The 18,909-nt window shown below is 35.8% G+C and overlaps 1 protein-coding gene across 5 annotated transcripts in view; it reads left to right on the forward strand.

Annotated features, from left to right (window-relative positions):
- The window catches only part of SCAF8 (SR-related CTD associated factor 8), a 109,292-nt gene that overhangs the window by 64,103 nt on the left and 26,280 nt on the right, over positions 1-18,909 (forward strand). For 2 of the 5 annotated variants that reach the window (XM_065680601.1, XM_065680606.1), the window contains exons 16-21: positions 483-639; positions 1,808-1,938; positions 3,628-3,772; positions 4,314-4,394; positions 4,951-5,172; positions 5,808-8,186. In XM_065680601.1, the coding sequence (XP_065536673.1) occupies positions 483-639; positions 1,808-1,938; positions 3,628-3,772; positions 4,314-4,394; positions 4,951-5,172; positions 5,808-7,507 (2,436 nt within the window). In that variant the 3' untranslated portion in view covers positions 7,508-8,186. Of the gene's footprint in view, positions 1-482; positions 640-1,807; positions 1,939-3,627; positions 3,773-4,313; positions 4,395-4,950; positions 5,173-5,807; positions 8,187-9,324; positions 15,419-18,909 lie in introns of those variants that run through there. The other 3 variants (XM_065680603.1, XM_065680605.1, XM_065680604.1) reach the window with 3 other exon arrangements.

Consider the following 18,909-nt stretch of genomic DNA (forward strand, 5'->3'; position numbering starts at 1 on the left):
TTGAAAGTAAAGTGAAATGATTACTTGATTCTTAGGAAGTGCTTGGTGAGTGTTTTATGTATGTGCTAGTGATAAGAGTACAGAACTGTAAACAGCCTAAGTCCTTTACCTGATATTGTGGATCACTTTATATTGCATTTGATAGTATTTGTAGAGTTAAGTATATGATTAAATGTTGTAGTTTTTTTCTGTGTTCTTTGTGTTAAGTCCTTGAAATACTGTATTTAGTTTCCCCAAATATATGTCAGAATTAATGTAGAACGAATTTGAGCTGTTCGATGTAATTAATCTTCCACGTAACTGTTGCAAAGGCCAAGAAATCTTCCTACAGGTTCATTTAAAATTAAAACCTTATTCAAACTTTAATAAATAGACACTGAAGGTTGATCTACAGCGACAGAAGCATGAAGGAAATTACCTGAAATATTTTGTTCATGGGTTATATGATTTAACTGGATTATTTGGTTGGATTTTATTTTCAGATTGCCTGGGCTTTGAATAAAGGTGTGAAAACAGAATACAAGCAATTCTGGGATGTGGATCTGGGAGTTTCATATATTCCTTGGGAGAAAGTAAAATTGGATGATTTGGAGGGCTTTGCTGAAGGTGGCATGATTGACCAGGAAACAGTAAATACAGGTATGGATGCTACTAATGATTGTGATAGTTAGAAAATGGTTTTATTTTGGTAATTGCAAGTCCTCACAAAAGTTTATTGTTTAGGTATTACATACTCTTTTTCAATGTACATAAATTTTACTTGGTACATATAAATGGCACTAATTATGAAATGTGGGTGGTGTTTGTAGGTGTGTATGTAGCTGATTGTCAAGACAATGAGGAATTAGTGACAAAAGCAAATTAATTTAGGCAAGTTAATAAAGGTTAGCATTTTTTAAAAGTTACAAATTTTCTGTGCACTCATTTCCAAATTAATTTATGCAGAACTATGATTTGCTTGTGATTGTGAAACTTTATATATTTAGGTATAAGGCTTAAGATTGAGCTGGAACACATCCAAATAGGCATAACTTAGCTGAACCTTGAGGTATTTCCTCCATGAAATCAAAGAGACAGGAAAGCAAGTGATGATAGAACTTTGTCTAAAACCCAGTTAGTTGAGATGCTTGTGAGGTTTGTAAAAGATTCACAAGTACCGTGTTTTCTTGAAGCAAATCTAGCACCAAATGACTGGACTATACTGAAGTAAACAGTAGATCAAAACTGTTTATAACAGTGACAGTAATTTTTCAAGTCAAAATGCAGTCTTGCTTCGAGTAAAAATTGAACTTAAATAACAGAAAAATTAAAACATAGAACATTACTGAAATACATTCGCTGTGTTGTACTTGACATATAAAACTTTGAGGAAGTTACAGAAAGAAGAAATGGGAGTTGGGGTGAGGTTTGTTCAACATGAGGATGCTCTGTCATTGTACAGTAGCCAGCTGATAACACAGATGTGTTCACAACAGCAGTTTGTAAAAAAATGGACCATACCCTACGTCAAAAATTATTAACAGAATGATTGGTGAAAGAACTAGGCAAGATTTGAAAAATCACTTTATGTACAGGCAGAACTGAATAGTATCACAGGTGATTTAAAAATATTTTACATTCTTTAAAATATGTAGTAATAAATAATTGCACTTCCTTCTTTCCATAGCTTGGTGGTTATTTGCCATGTATCTGTACAAATACTATGTAAAATTTTCTTTAGAAGGAAGGGGACTTTTTAGTATTTAAATATAAATGACACAAAAATTTTTGCATTTAAAATATACCTGTTTTTTTTTTTTTTTTCCAGAATGGGAAACAGCCAGAAGCTCAGAAGCTGCTAAAGAAAATACTCAAACTACACAGAGTGCTGCAGTTGATAAGAATACAGTTATTACAACACAGACAGAAGCTTACACGCAACCAGTCACTATGCTGCAGGTTTGTATTGGTCTGAGTATGCAGAAAATCCACAGAACTGAAGGGCAGGCTTTTTATTCCATAAACTTTAATGCTGAGTTAAAGTACTTCAGTCAAATATACGTAGGTCCTGTGTCCATATGTGTTTATCCATGAAGTATTTTAAGAGTAGAATCAGTTGTCGTGGTTCAGCAAACTCCCTAGTTTCATGTACAACGTATCCCAAACATGTGCAATCTCAAATGAAGGTTTAAATGTTCAAGACAGATCAATTGGAAAAAAACCAAACCACACCACACAAAAATCCCCAAGAACAACAAAAAACCCACAACAATTAAAAACCCCAAAACGTCAAAAGAACCAAACCAACCCAACCTCCTCCCAGACAAGCCCCAAAGCAAATACTGGCACATCTTTTTTTTAAGGTCAAATTAAAATGAGCTTACAGAAAGTATTTTCCTTAAAGCAAAGCATCTTTCTGCAAGCTAAACAATGTAATTTTTTTTTCCTGCTTGTGCTTGTTTCTTCTCTACCTATGTGCTTTTCCCCATATCAGCTTTGACTGTAAGTGTAATTATCTTTTTCAGTAATTTTGGACAGGATTTCATCAGGGCAGTCGCATCTACAAAAGATCCGATTATTCAGACAGTGTGCTGTTGCACTCCTTAGGCGGTAATTCATGAGTTTTTGATTCTCTGCTGTATTTGTTTTGTTTCTGGTAAACCAGAGAATCTTTATGAGCATCCATTTGGTAAAAAGGTATTATAGAAGGCTGGAATAATACAGTGTTAATTTGTATGAGTATATTAAAGTACAGATATTGATCAAGTATAAGTACAGATAATTTCTGTAAAACTCTTTAAATCGTTTTTAGAATGACCATATGAAGATGTCATTTTCAGTGACAATGAAAATGAGAAAGAGTTGCTTAATGCAAAATTTTTTGTATTCGTATTATTACTCTTACTTTTCCTAATATGTGTAGACATTTCCAATACTTGAGCTGATACAGTTACTGTGAAAGTTAACATATTTACATTTACTTGCATTGAATTTTGAACTTTTTTCTTGTCACAAAAAATTGTCTTCAGCTGCCTCCTACTGTACACTGTGATCAGTATATATATATATATGTGTGTATTGGTTTTATTCTGCTCCTAATTACTTTTAATTACGCTGCACTGTATCGAAACACATACCTCAAACAGAAGTTTGAGAAACATTAAATACTTTTCAGGATTTCATCAAGATTAATAGCATTATAATTACATACACTAAATTCAACTTCCCAGTACTGTTCTAAAATGTTCTAAAATGTACTGTAAATGTTTCTAGTAAGAATGAAATCACTGTTTTCTAAGTGCTCTCAAATTGCCAAACTATCTAAATTTTCCTTCCTTTTCACTCTCCCCCTTTCTGTATTCACCTCTCTCCCACAGGTGCATTTTTATTCATGAATAAATATAGTGTTTGTCCGCATATTTTTCTGTTCTTTTTAGAATAAAGAAAAGATAAACATAGCTTTCTTCCAGTGTCCTTGTTTAACTGTAGTGTAGGTATCATTTCAAAATGCAGTCTAATTCTTCAGGGTGTTCAGAATATATACAGAGCCTTTGGTACATGTAGTGTTTAACATGAATAGCAATCAAATCAGTTTTCCTCTTTATAGTAAGTATTGAAATTGCTTGTTTTTTCTTTCCATGAAAAAAGATTCCAGTAGCTCCAGCTGTGCCTGCTGTTAGCTTGGTTCCACCTGCATTTCCTGTCACAATGTCTGTCCCTCCTCCTGGTTATAGTGCAATTCCTCCTCCACCCTTCTTGCGTGCGAGTTTCAACCCTTCACAGCCACCTCCAGGTAAGTTAGTAAAAGTGAAGTTGAGTATGTAGTGAGTATACTTAGTTTGCGTGCTTCCCTATCTATCATGCTTTGTATAGTTTTCCGTCAGCTACTGGTTACTCTTTAAGCCAGTTGACCTTTGAATCTTAGATTTCACACTAGATTAAAAGTATTTATGTCTAACTTGGTATTATTTTTAACTTAGTAATTATTCTGTTGAGAATAGGAATTACACCAATTTTATTTTTCTTCTATAACTTTAATCAAAATGAAAATTTAAAAATCTTTTAAGATCAATCTTTCTTTTGAAAATTTTGAAACTCTTAATTTTCTTGTTTGGATGCTGCTGGCAGAAATAACTTCAAAAGATGCACATGTGAATCATCTTTAGTGAAGATTGGGTAGCTTTTGAAAGCAAGAGCCATACATTTCTTCCTGTACATTTGTTATTTGCTATTCTTCAGTGATGCAGGTTTCTGGGGTGAATAATACAGGCAAGCTTTTACTGCAAAACTTTTTTTGCTTTCCTTGTAATAATTTGTCATTTTTTTCCATTTAGGTTATATGCCTCCCCCAGTTCCACCTGTGGTTCCACCGCCTGTTGTCCCACCACCTGTTGTTCCACCAGTTGTTCCAACACGTAAGTCTGAGTCTTCTAATAATTGTTTATGTGTTATGAAAAGCTCATTTTTTTAATATTCTACCTGTTATTTAATCAAAAGTAAGATAATGCTGTGTAATGGAAAATAGCAACACAAAACTTAGTGTTTAGCTGGTATAAGCAGGTATTGAGAAAAAGATTTACAGAGCTTTTCAAGTTGGTGGCAAAATGATATTTACCCTGGAGTTCAAGTGGAGAAAGACAAGATATATTTGAACCTGTCTGTAAAAGTTGTAACTGTTATTGAGCTATTTTTTGTCAGTCACTGAATAATTTATAATAATTTATTTTGTTAGCCTTTTAACTAAATGTATTCATTTAATATTTAAAACGATCCATAATATTACTTAGGTTGCCTGCAGTTCATGGTCTCTACAAAAAAAGTGCTGATTGAGGATAAGAAATTATTATCAAAAAATGTTACTTAGGATAATTAATTTTACTTATTTTGATGTATCAGCCTGACCTGTGCCAAGCTAATCTTGAAGGCTTGAATATATGATTACTGTGATACATTTGTGTTATTTTTCTGCAGCTTTGGTACAGCCTCCATTACCAATTGCGCAAGAGACGATGAAGGATGTTCCTTTTACTAGCCTTGTTCTACCAGTTGGCACAGTTACTAGCAATCTAGCTACTCCAACATTATCTGCTGGAAATGTTTTTAATCCTCTGCCAATCAGCAAACCAGAATCAGATGAAAAGGGATCACATCTTGCAGACCTTCAGATTTCTTCCAGTGAAAACAATAGATCTGGTAAGAAATGTCTTCTATTGTCTGATATCACATATAGGAAACATGCTTCTGAGGTGTTTCTTTGCAAATTGTAGTCCATTGCACTAATAACTATAGAGTAGGAAGTTTTAGGCTGGGTTTCATTTTCAGTTTAAGTTGGAGGAGTGGTGGGAACCATCTTTGTCATCATCTGATCATTGATTTCTAGCAGCTGATACTCAGAGTTGTTTTCTTTGTACATTCAAGAACTAAAGCTGAGACTGAGAGCCCTTTAGAAAACTTCTTAAAAGTGCATTCTTGCTATGTAAGTGGCAATTGAAAGGAGCAGGAGAGGGTAGGATAGTATGACATTTATAGCTTTACACCAAAGATTTTAATACTTGCCTTGCATAAATTGGGTGATGGCTGTGGGGTTTGTGGATATTAAGCTGCTCTACATTCTTTAATATGTAGAGACTTTAATTTCGGTATCATATGTCCATTTATCACCAATGTGATTAAAGTCATATATGTTCACTATAGAAACTGGGATAGACCTTGTCAGCAGTATCCTCACTGAATGCATTAACTGAATATGGATCAAGCTGTGTTTTGTTTTGAATGCTATGTGTTACACTGGCATTTTTTTAACTCTTCTTCTTGTTGCTGCATTTTAGTGCAAAATGATGTTTCGAGTAGCTCTGGACTTGTTGGAGGAGTACAGCCATGCAGTGTCTCAAGCAGTTCTGGCCTTACTGGAGAAGGGCAACCACCCAGTGTCTCAAGTAGCTCTGGACTTGCAGGAGGAGTACAGCCACCCAGTGTTTCAAGCAGCTCTGGACATGTAGGAGGAGTGCAACCACCAACTGTTTCAAGCAGTTCTGGTCTTGCAGGAGGAGTGCAGCTGCCAGCTGTCTCCAGTAGCTCTTCTCTTGCCGGCGGAGTTCAGCCAACCAGTGTCTCAAGTAGTTCTGGACTTATGGCTGGAGTGCAACCACCAAATGTCTCGAGTAGCTCAGGGCTTATAGCAGGAGTGCATCCACCCAGTGTCTCAAGCAGCCCTGGCCTTTTGACAGGAATGCAGCCACCCAATGTCTCAAGCAGCTCAGGAGTTCTGGCAGGAGTGCAGCCACCGAGTGTCTCTAGCAACTCTGGGCTTCTCATAATGCCACCACCCAATGTTTCAAGTAGTTCTGGACCGATGGGTGTGCCACCACCAAATATTTCAAATAGTTCTGGACTTCTGGCAATGCATCATCCAGCTGGGGTTCCAAATATGCCTCATTTAAATATTAGTAGTCAAAGGATGCCAGGAATGCCTCTTATAGATATCCGTCCAGGCCTAATGCCCCACTCACCCGGACCAAGGTTTCCATTAATGCAGCCCGGAATGCCACCACAGCGTAGTATTCCTCCTCCAGCGATCCTTGATCCGTCTCTTCACCCGCCACCTCGAGGTCCTTTTCCTCCAGGAGATATTTTTAATCAAACAGAAAGACCTTTTGGAGCACCAGGAAGGCAAAATATCGACAACATTTCTAATCCAGAGAAAAGACTACCACTTGGAGGTGATAACATTCAGCAGGAAGGAGACAGAGATTATCGCTTTCCTCCAGTGGAAAACAGAGATAATCTTAACAGGCCATCTCCAGTGGATGTCAGAGATTCTGTTGGGCGACCACCAGTTGATCCAAGAGAGAGTGTAGGAAGGCCTCCGCTAGATGGAAGAGAACACTTTGCAAGACCACATGTAGAAATGAGAGAAAATTTTGGAAGGCCAGGTATTGATAACCTTGGTCGAAGAGAGCATTTTGGTTTCAATTCAGACAAGCACTGGGGACAGAGAGGAGATTATGATGAAAGAGAGCACCATGCCTTCCCTGTTTATGGTGGCCCTAAAGGCTTCCATGAAGACAGAGAAAGGTTTCGGCATGTAAACTATAGATTTGATAGTAGAAGTGGTCCCAACTGGAATAGAGGGTTTGAACAGGATGCTCACAGAGATTTTGATGACCGCAGAAGACCCTGGGAAAGACAGAGGGATAGGGATGACAGAGATTTTAATTTTTGCAGAGAAGTTAATGGGAACAGGTTCGGAAGAGACAGAATGTCAAACAACTGGATCCCCCCTCCACATCCACGTGTTTTTGAATATTTTGATGGGGCCACTTCCCAGCGCAAAGTTGAAAATCTGCCCCAGGTAAATGGTGAAAATACAGACACAGAAAGTCAGCCACCAACTGCACAGGTGCAGGATGATCCTGAACTTTATGAAAAACTGACATCTTCCGTCGAGATAAACAAAGAGAAGAGTGACACAGAAGCTGATATAGAGAGTGAACCAGTGGTAGAAAGCACAGAAACTGAGGGGACATAATCATCACTCAGTAGGTAAAAGATACCTTTTGTAAAGTTGTCATCTCTCTGTAATAGATAAATGGCTGACTGGACCGTAGCAGTTCACTTTTGTCTGCCAGAATTAAGTTAATCTGATGTTCATGTTCATCTTTCACTTAAATAACTGTACAACTGACTTGTATAGAGCACTGTTCTTAATTTGAACATGGTAGGTAAACTTTTTTTTTTTTTTTTTTAATTATTTCTCTGGTAAAGCATAAACTTGCCCCCACTTGCTTTTAATTTCACAAAGATAAAATAACAGCTTGTCAAACAAAGACTTCCTATGGAAGAAAATGGAATTTTTTAGATACTACCCTTAGGTTGGCTATTGAAATTGTTATACTTGAAAACAGGTGCTGGTGTATCTTGTCCGTGTTTTTAGGCTGCTGCAGAATTTTAAAGTACAGACAAAGCTGGGATATTTTATGTTCCTACAATTTGGCAGAAAAAGGAATGGCCCATGTTATTAAAGGAGCATAATACAGAGATTAAAAGTGATTTTGTAAAATCGACACTATAGTCTCTGTTTTCTCTAAAGTAACTGTTTGTGATTTGTTCCTCGTACTGCAGTGGGTTTAAAAAAAAAATGAAAAAGTACATTTTAATGTTGGGTGCATTTTGTTTTTAGATGCCAATAAAGCATATTTGTTTGATAACAGTGTTCTAGGTATTGTATTTTTTTTAAAAACTGCAAGCTCTAAAAACTTGGAATCAGCTATGATGTTCTTAGTTGTTGCAAAAGGTTTATATTACTTCTGTAAGACCAATGCAACAGTTACATGTTCAAGAAGCATATGGTTTTTACATTGAAAATCATGCAGTGATATTAGTTTATGTAAATAATATGTATGTAAATATTTGTGTAAACTGTTTGTAGATACCACTTTTTCTGTGCGTGCCTGTGTATGTGCACGCACTCACAGAATAATGTAGACAGTTCAATAAAACTGAAGTCAAACTAGGGTGTAAAAATTTGCCTTTCACCTTCTATAGGTAGTGAGATAACAAAACTTCCTTCACTGCAATACTGTCAAGCTTATATTTACTTTCTCATGCTCATTGTTACAGTGTTCTTACTACTTCTAGAAGGTGGAATATGATATACTGTAAGAGTATACAGTAGGTTTTTAGCTTACTTTTTAAAATGCAGATACGCATGAAGCCAAAACTAAAGCAAATATTGCATTGTCTTGTTTTGTAACAAATCTGGTATTCTGGATAGCTAGTGGTAGCATTCAAGTACTTTGTGGTTATTTCTTTTTAGTGACTCAAAGTCCTGAAATGTTGCACGAAAAGTAAAAAGCTGTTGTTGGTCTTAAAAAAAACTACTTTTTTTTTTTTTTTTTTTTTACAGAAATAAGGGGGGGCTTTGTCTTTTGATGGCTTAATATTGAAGTAGAACTTCTTACTAAATCTTTGAGATGAATTGGCTGCTTAGGTAAATTAGTAGTTCTATTCTCTCCTGTTTCACCTCCTTTGCTGCTTGTGTATTCTCTAAATTGGTGGTGAAAGATTTGTCTATAGGGTAAGGTCAGATTTTCAGTTTGTTCAACTCAAGTGCATTTCACCAACTTCTTTCAACATAGCATTTGTTAAAATACGTGTCTGAAAGCATCTTTTCACTCCATTTTGAGAAGGTTGTTTTTTCTCTTGCATAATAAGATCCCAGGGTAGATTCTGTTACATTAATGCCCCTTTGGTAGAAGAAACATTTTTAGCTCAGATTAGAATTTTGATCTTTAACATTAAAGCGTTAACATGCAAGTTTTAATTCCCCTTCTGCTTCCCCCAAAGGGATGAAAGTATGAGAATGTCACGTGTCATAAGCATGCCTTTGAACGTAGAAGCAAGTTACGCATGCCTGTGTTGTCCTCTTCCTCTGGGAGGTAGGGTATTTTTTCATGCTGTGTCATGATTCATTTTTTCAATTACAGGGACTTTTTATTCTGGATAGTAAACAAACTGTCAGCTTAATGAAGGGAGCCCTTTGAAAGCATGGACTTTAATGAATGATTCTTTATCTACTGTGCAAGTAGTCATTAGGATGTAGCAAGGTATGCATTAAATAACTACTGCTTTTTAATAGACCTTGCTGATGTGTTTATTACCAGAACGTGTCTCAGGAGATGAGATGAACAATGTTTAAGGTAAAAGTACCTTCATGGGCAGACACTGGTTCAAAGAACTTGACTGATGCTGCTTCACCACTTACTGGTATTATTCTGGTCAGGCAGAGATGGTTGTGTGAAAGTCCAAACGCACAAAATAGCCATGAGGATATTTTATGAACTTAAGGGATTTCATTTTAATATGTGCAGTTTCAAAATGCTCAAGTCATAGACCACATAAATACCCAGAATCAAACACATATTGGCAGTAGCTTTTACTTTTCAAACATTTTGTTAATTGCCTCTTTAAAACTGAAAGTTAATCTGTTTTTCTTCTTCTAAAATGGGACTGGCAGCATGCTAATTTGCTCATAGTATGAAGCTTTAGGTAAATTACCAGGTGAGAGATATTAAACAATTTGGTTGGTAGTGATATAAAGCAATGTATGATTTACTGATTTTTTCATCTTTGTTAATATCTTTTAAGCATTAATAAATCGGCTACTGTACATATGTGTTACACCATCAATTTCTAACAAGTATTTTATTTTTGTAGAATAAAAATCTGTTGTACAGTCTTCGGTTGCATTGTGTTTACAGCTAGAACTTTTCTTATTTTATTAATATAGTGTGCAGATATGAGCAGAGTAGCCATATTCAGAAATTTGGAAGGGATTTAGTTTTGTAGGTTAAGTAACCGTAAACAGCACATGCACTGAAAGGAGCTGTCCTGTGATCCAGATCAGTTCTTTGATGTGGTTCACTGTAGTGTCGTGGAATTTTTGCTGATACAAAGGAAAGGGTGAGATTGGGACTGAAAGAAGTTGGGAGCCAGAGATTTGGGCAGCAGTTCTGGCTTATGCCTGTTAAAGCTTGCTCTAGTGATAAAAGGTGTCAATTCTAGCAACAGAAGAAAGCTGTTCTACTATTCGCATAAGTAACACACATATTGACAAATATTTCAGGTAGCTTTGCAGGCAATACAATATATTTAGGCATACACATTTACTTGAAAAACTTATGCGTTAATAACTTGTTTGATGTATTTATTACCTTTTTAAACAGCCTGTCTTTCTGACCTTACACCATACTGTATTTGAGCAGAATGCTACATCCCTAAAGATTACAAAGACAAAGCATAGTCTTCATTTGCTCTAAGGACATGATTTCTTTGCTGAAACCTTTTTCTGAGAAATACTGGTACACTTTCATTTTTATTTGTAGTGCTTTATGTTGTCATTACAAACTCAAGGGAGTAGATTCCGTTAGATTCCTTTGCTTGAGTAGAGTACTATGCCATTCTTCAAGCCATTTCAGCCATTTAAATGACTATTTATGAAGTTAAGGTACTCTTACCGTGAATAAGGCAAGACGGGAATGCTATAATCAAGTCTGTAGTGTGGCATGCACAGGCATTACTTAAGCACAGTTGGAAAATTATCAAATAAACTGTCTGTAGAAGGTATTTATAAAATAAGCCAATTTATTGCAGTACTCTCAAAATACAATGACAGAGGTTTTGATGGGATGCAAGGATACTTTATGCTGGTCAACACTCAAAAACGTATGCATTTTCTTAGTTCATGTTCATCTGACTCAAATCTTTGGGTCATTTGACTTGTAGCTGGTAAAAATGGATAGCAAATTTAATTCTTTGCATTTTCAGTAGTGCTTAAACTTACGATACTAAGGTGACTTTTTTTGTCTCTTGATAAAGGGAGTTGAGCAAATATAGTTTAAAAACATATTCAGAGTATCAGAACTCATCAAGAGTAACAAGGACAATTTTTGTTGTTAATTCAGGCAAAGAAAGGATCTTTTTTCCCCCTGTTGACAGCTGTTGTTTATTCTTTGAATTTTACATTAGTCATGTTTTCCTTTCAAGTGCTGAGCTTTCACAGGTAAGCGTGTACTGTGAGGCCATTTACTTGTGTAGATGAGAGATTGATCTAAAAGTCATAAAGGCAGGATACTTTTTTTAAATTTGAAGCGGTTTTTTGAAGAAAAATGGTAAAAGCTTATTTCTGCCATGTTGCTGTACTGTGTTCGTTCACATCAACAGAAACTTTACAGCAGCAAAGAGAATATCATAGTGCAGGGCTTTCTTAATTGTAAGTAGTCTTATGTTTCTCCTTGAGGGGTCTTCCTAGTGACATTATTTGCTCCACTTAGTCTGTACAAGTTCTTTGGGTACTCAAACACTTTTAGTAGCATATGTGCCTATTTCATAGTGAAGAAAAGTCAAGTAGAACTACTAAAAAGAAAACTTACTACATCTCTTTAGGAGTAATAACTTCCAGGAAAGGTGTATAGGATCTGAAAAGTGATTCATGTCAGTGATGGGATGGCACAAAAATCTGTTAAGGTTTCTTTTGAAATGGGCAAGCTGTAAAATTATAATTGCCATAATTCTCTTATTTCTTTCTATGTTACACAGACCTGATGAAAAAGGGTAGTCTCTTTGAATATCCTGATCTTAGTATCTTTTAGATCTTGTCCTGCCAAAGGTCGGAGGAGGGGAGGAACTAGTGGTCTGAGCACTCTTAAAAATCTGAGCACTCTTAAAAATCTTAAACAGATTGTTAGGATATGTTGTGCAGTTGAAGATGAATGTATTTTCTCTTTTTGAGAAGTTTAAAATGCACATTTCAGTACTTGCATAGTAACAGTGATGTTAGTGGTGTCACTGGTTTACTAGTGTTATTCTGTACTTAGCCAGTTTTCTTTTTAAGTTAGGTGACTTATTTTAAACTTTCTTACCAGATAAAATCATACTAGTGCCCTCAGACAAGACACTATTTTGTGCTTTACAAAAAAACCAAACAAAACCGGTCAGAGAGTAGATTTGTTTAGATGAAGATTTTTTCCTTCCCAATTTAATGCTTTAATACGCAACTTTCCTCTTAAATGATTATGCATTATCTGTGTTACAATGGATATGTGTCCACATTAGCATGTATTAAGCTTTCTGTTGAAATGCAGAAAAATTGTGAAATTCTTAGAGGTAGATGACTTGTGTTTCTAAAACTAGGGTAAACTACACAGCCATATTGATTTGTATCCTGGAGCATTAGAATTGTGTTGGAGTGATACAGTCATATACAAGCCAGTGCAAAAAAATCCTTAAAAGATGAAGAGTATCAAGTGGATACAGAATTGTTAACTCGGATGTAGATTGGTAGGATTCACATACACCATAGATGCGGGGACTTTGGAACTGAATGTCACTTCCACACTGAATTATAATTACATCTGGGAAAATAAGTGTAGCTTTTTTCTTGATAACATCAGGAATTAAGTAGAAGTAATCTTGGTGTTTGACGTCCTTCCTAAAATCGTATAAGCCTTTTATCTACTCAAAGTAAGCTCTACGATTGTCTCTTTAGTTGGTCAAGGGAAAAAATTACTTTAGAGTTATGCTGTTTCTGAGGTAATCAGATCTCATTCAGCAATGCAGTGAAATGCAATTTTAAGTTTTAAATGTAGTTTTAAAGTTTTAAAACTTAAGTGCCTTAAATTTTTTCCTGTACAGTATGACTACTAATATAGGTAATTCACTATCGAGAACCTTATTTTTCAAGCTATCTGTGATTAAAAGTAAAATACTGAACACAGATTGAAATGCTTACTGATTAATTTGGAATGTTTTTATTTATTGAAAGCAAAATAATGTCATCTTTTCAAATTTCATGTTGATTTGAAAAATTCATCACATAAAAGTATGAACCTGATGGGCTATAACAATTATGAATTGATAAAATGAGGCACCCATTATTTTTATTAGAATGTAAACCCTTGAAGTTATTAGGATAAATATATAATACAAAATACTGAAATGTAGTGTTTGAGTTCTGTATGCATACTGGCTGCAGTTTCTGTGTCTACACTTTATGCGTGCTTTACACCTGCAATCCTCACTGCATAGTCAGAAAACAGGAAAACTGTGGAAATCAGGAAAGTGACATGAAATAGCAAGTTCGAGCAGATACCAAAAATGCTGTACAGATTGGATCCATATGTAAAATGTGAATAGGTAATGTTGTTTCAGATGTTGCTAGTCTAATTGGAAATTGGGTAAAACCTCAATTATAAAGCATAAATAAACCTTCCTTTTTTTCAGATTTAATAAAAGTTATTCCACATGTTCTGATTAAATATTCATGAATTAATAAGCAAGCATCCAAAGATTTTAAGTAGTTAGTCCTGAGAATTTGTCTTCATGTTACTCGTACCTTAATTAAAACAAAAAAACCCCAAGAACAAGAGCAAAACTACTATAACAACTACAACAAAACCCCAAACCAATTAACAAAAAAAACAACAAAACCCAAACCAAAACCAGGAAGGTGTAAATATATTTGTAAGATGGCAAGAAGTAAGCTGATGCAAATATTAATATACATGTTTGGGTATTTTTAAGTTTACCTGCTGAATCTAGGTATGAGTATGATAAAGAACTATCTCACTTGCAAGCAGTGTGCTGAACTGAGGTGCTAGTGTAAGAGCCAAGATTTTTTTAATTCCTTGTTTATCTCCCAGACCAATACTGACCTTGTTCAGGGTTCCACTCTGAATGTTGACTAGAGATTATTCTGATGAATGCATATGTATTTTGTCTAATACGTAGTACATCATATGTATTACATCACTGTAATATAGACAGCTGTTGAGAAGTTAGGAATGATGTTTGGGGCAAAACCATCAGAGAAATCAAAGGAGGAAATTGCTAACTTGTGTGAACCATCAATCTGAAACATTGTTATTGAGGAATGTCTGTTTAGTATGGAGATACCATTTCCTTTTAAGTAACTCAATAGTTAAAAGGGTGCACTTCATAATAGTATCCTAGTTTGGAAAGTCCTAGCTACAGTATCATTTGCTTTCTGCTATCTTTAGAAAATGTAATAATTTCCATCAAGAAAATCATATTACCTTTCATGTTATTTCTAGAGACTTTAAAATAATGCTGCTTCAGTCTTACTACTAACCCAATTTGTGATGTACAACCTCACTCATTTACTAATGGGACGCTGCTATTAGCTTCATGGGATCCAGAATTTCAAATGCTTTTTCTTGCATGTCTCTGCTTTCTTCTTCAGCGACCTTTAGAAAAGCAGGTGGTAGAAGATTATCTGGTTCTAGTTTCATGGATTTTCTTCTGCTTTTTAAGCCCAAAACCTTCTAGGGGATAATGTTTTATCTTTCAAATCCATTTCCCTGTGTAAGTATTTATGAGCAGTCACCCCTAATAAAGATTGTTTTGAGATTCTGTGAGTATGATGGAATAGATTGTACAAAATGTCTGAAAAAACATGGCAAGTGCTACACTTGTCCTGTGCAAGGGAGGAAATTCATGGGGTGAAAGAAAGCAAGCAAATTCAAGCTAGTCAAGGGCATTGGGTTTATCTTCCACTTCTCCCCAGATGATCATATTCTCTAAGTAGATCTTTTCACTGCAGCACGTAGAGCAGCCCTGTAATAGACGGTCACTGTTCTTTTTTAGGATCCCTTATGTCTCCTAGATTTCTTTACCCCGTTTGCTTACGGCATTTTTCGAAAGGTTGTATTTTATTTAAATAGCTTTTTTTCTTCAAATGATTTAAAGAAAAATAAGTGCACTAGGTTAATAAAGTTTTCTTACTTCATTTTAGAATGTGCTGCCTAACTCTCTTCAATAAATTTCCTTCTCCAATGAAAAGTTCTTACATTTCTGTATTAACCAGAATAGAAATAATGAATGACATGTAAAAAAAGAAATAAAACTTTTATCCAAAATCACATATTTTTGTCATGATAGTCTGGTTCCAGCATCTTCAAGAACATAACAAAAATGGCGTCTTTCAAACCACCTAGTACTTTATTCTCTCTCTGATACTCAACTTGAAAAGTCATGCACAAGTTAGAGCAACCTCAGGAGCTGTCCCATGCAACGCTTACACACTAGGGAATGCCAGGGTTTTGCATTCCCCTTCTCTGTTCTTTACCTCGTCACTAGATATTTTAATCTGTCTTATTCACAGTGAAGAAATTTAAGCAAGAAATTGTCTGAAAATTATGAATTTAAGTTTTCCCAACTTTGAGAATTAATTTGTATCTCATCTTGATACAGAAAAGCAAGCAAACACAAATCCAAAAGGAAAAAGTTTGAAACCACTTTTCTAAACATTTCTATCACTTCATGGGTAAGAAAACAAGACCCAGGGAAAGTCTGCTAGAGAACCGGAAAGGTTTTAATATATGGTTTGTGTTACCATCCTATTGGCCTGTTTTGAAAGTCATCTGTTTGAAAATTACATCTTCTTAGAGGTCCTTGCGAAAAAATTTCACTGTTGTTCTATCTCATTCATCTTTCCAAAACTGGGACCTATTAAGCATCATATCATACAGCTTTGAAATTATATATCTTGTCTCACAGTAATTGTCTAACATTGATTTGAGCTACATACCACAAGATGCACAAAACATTAGAATTTATTATTGTTGAATGATTGATGCTTGTGTACATACCCGTTTAATAGAAGCTTCTGGAAAGCTTAGGTGCAGCATTTCCAGTCTGCACCATAGAAAGGGAAACACAGAGTACAGTATAAACTCTTCCTCTTGCTGTACATGTTACACTCATGGTGTTCCTTCAGCCACAGCTTCCATTCCTGGTATGTCAAAGGAGTCAAAGTTAGACATGAGTGTGTTCATGTGTAGATGTAAGTGCACATCATTTCTGAAAATCAGGTGAATATTTAAATATTAGATATTAAGTTAGGGTTATAAATTTAGCTTGCTATAAAACATTGGGTTGGTCACACCAGAGTTCTACACTACTTAATTGGTAGGATCTTACTTTTTTAGTAGCTAAAATGAAACAAAATATTCCTGTGTGCATAGGAGAGGCTCAAGAATATAAAGCTCTCAATCTATAGAAAATAGTGTTCTGGTGGACTGTGACAAAGCCTTAATTTTGGCATTTGGCTAGAGAAAACATCTACTACAACTTTTCATCTCAGGCTATGAGGTAAAGCAGGAAGTGAGAACAGCTTGAGATAAATCACTGTGCCTTATGGGTGCACAGGTGGATACCTCAAGGGTGCACTAGGCTCAAGCCATGTAGATACAAGGCTCATCCTCACCTGGGGATCAAGGTTTCCTTTTCTGTCTGAGCCACAAGAACAGTATTATTATAGCAGGCAGCAGAATAGTCTTTTTATGCTGAACTTTGTCACATGGTTTATATTTATAAATAGAAGTATTTAAAGTGTTTGTCAAGTTAATCGTTGCTGTCAAGTCAGATTTGTGAATGAGGGGCTCTACTTGAACCCTGCTATGAGCAAGAAAGTTGAGAGATGGTTAAACCGCTGTAGGTGCTTTTTTGCATTGTTTCGAAACAGAATTGTGTCTGAGGATATTGTAGGTATGAGATGCCTACTTCTAGGTCTCGTTTACTGGGAAAAGGCCATGGGTTAAGTTCTGAAACTTTTCAGGGTTCTGACCTGCTGAAATACTAGCTGGATATCTCAAATACACCATTCACTTGCATTTGCTTTTCTATTCCTTGTGTGGTCCTGACCATGCTTGGTAACAATTGTCACAGAAGTGCCAATCGTCATCATCACTGTTCCTAACCAAAATGTTCCTAAGTTTTCTTCAGTGTCCTTTTGAATACTACTGATGCCACTGTTCTCCATTTCTAAAGAGTTTGAAATAGGAAATCTGATGAGTTTTCATAGGGCACAAAATCTCTACTGGAGTGACAGAACAGTTCCCCAATTTGTGTTTTCACTCTCATTTCTTGTCTTTGACAGAAGCTCTTTGCAGTAAGCATTTCAAAGCTGATCATTACAGCATGGTTTCCAGTGTCTTCAATCTGAAAGTGAATCTTTGATGGGTTTTAAAGGAATGAGTTTCATATACTCTTGCTATTCTTTTACCCTTTTCCCACCAACAGAAAGGAGTAGTGTCCAGCCAGTTACTGCAGCCTGTGTTCTTAAAAAGGAACGTCCAGTGTGTCCAAAAAAAATACTTGGAACTTTGTTGAAGGGAAGCTGCTGGAGCATGCAAAGAAAGTGAGCCTGTCTTGCTGGGACACCTTATCCAGGTTTTGAACCCCTCTGTGCAGCAAGCCTGTGGATATAGGAAGATGAGAATGATAGCTGGATGAGCTACTCCCCTAGTTAGCTATCATCAGCACTGGGGCTCAGGGACCTTAAATGAACTACAAGGCCAGCTGCTGGCTATCCCTTTCGTGAAGCATGGCCAATTCTGACATACTTGTTCTGAACACTTGAAACACCAAGCAAAGCTCTTAAGTCCTACTATTACCCGTAAAGTACACAGATACTGGATATTGCTGAGTCTTGTCTGTGACATGAGGCAAGCGCTGTGTTCCCCATGTGCTTTTTTCTGTCACCTTTAGAAAAAAAACATTACTGCTGTTTGCATGTAAACCTTTTATGATCTCCTATTTAGTTCTCTCCTGCGTAAAATAAAAGCTAGATGAATACAACAGTGGTGAGAGGAGTTGCCTATCCCCTGCTTACAGAAGTAATTAATATAGTCAGGATCTTACACTCTACACCAGTGCCATTACATTTGTTGTTTTCAGGTGGCAGGTAAATCTTGGATCACAGTATTTCTGTAAACAAATACATGTGGTCTGGTTGTACAGACTGCAGTATAAAAAGAATTTGAATCAATTTCTTTTTATTCTTTCATCTTTTATCCTTTATTCTTTATATCCTGCACCCCTGTATATTGGTTTTATGTACAGCGTGCTCCCAAAAAAAGTAATTAGTGGTAGTTTATTAACTTTCTTCTCAAACAAAAAAAAAAAGAATAAAAATCTGCATTTATTTCTATCTGAGTATATAGTAACATAATGGAGTGGGAGGAGGATGTAAAAATGAGCAGACAAGCAACAGTAGAATAGCACAGGAACTAGGAAGTCTGTTCTAGCAGGACTGAGGAGTGAGTTGTGTGCAGGAACAGGTGAGAGCTTTGAAACTGTCACCTTACCCGTATATTATGTAGTATTTTATTCTGCACTCTAAAATGATTAGCACTTTCATAATCAAATCCACAGACAGTAACGAGCTGTCAGTGACAAGTACCATCGGATTTTTCTATCAAGAAATCCTGGTTTTGTGAAAATTATAGAAGCTCCTCTCAGAAAGGTGTTAAATGTTGCATGTTCTAAAACATTTTCTAAGCACTTGGTAGATCTTTCTAGTGATTCAACAAACTTGAGATTTTATATTCCTTTCTTTAGTGTTTTGGTACT

The sequence above is a fragment of the Lathamus discolor genome, chromosome 5, assembly GCF_037157495.1.
Source record: "Lathamus discolor isolate bLatDis1 chromosome 5, bLatDis1.hap1, whole genome shotgun sequence".
In the NCBI taxonomy this organism is placed as follows: Eukaryota; Metazoa; Chordata; class Aves; order Psittaciformes; family Psittacidae; genus Lathamus; species Lathamus discolor.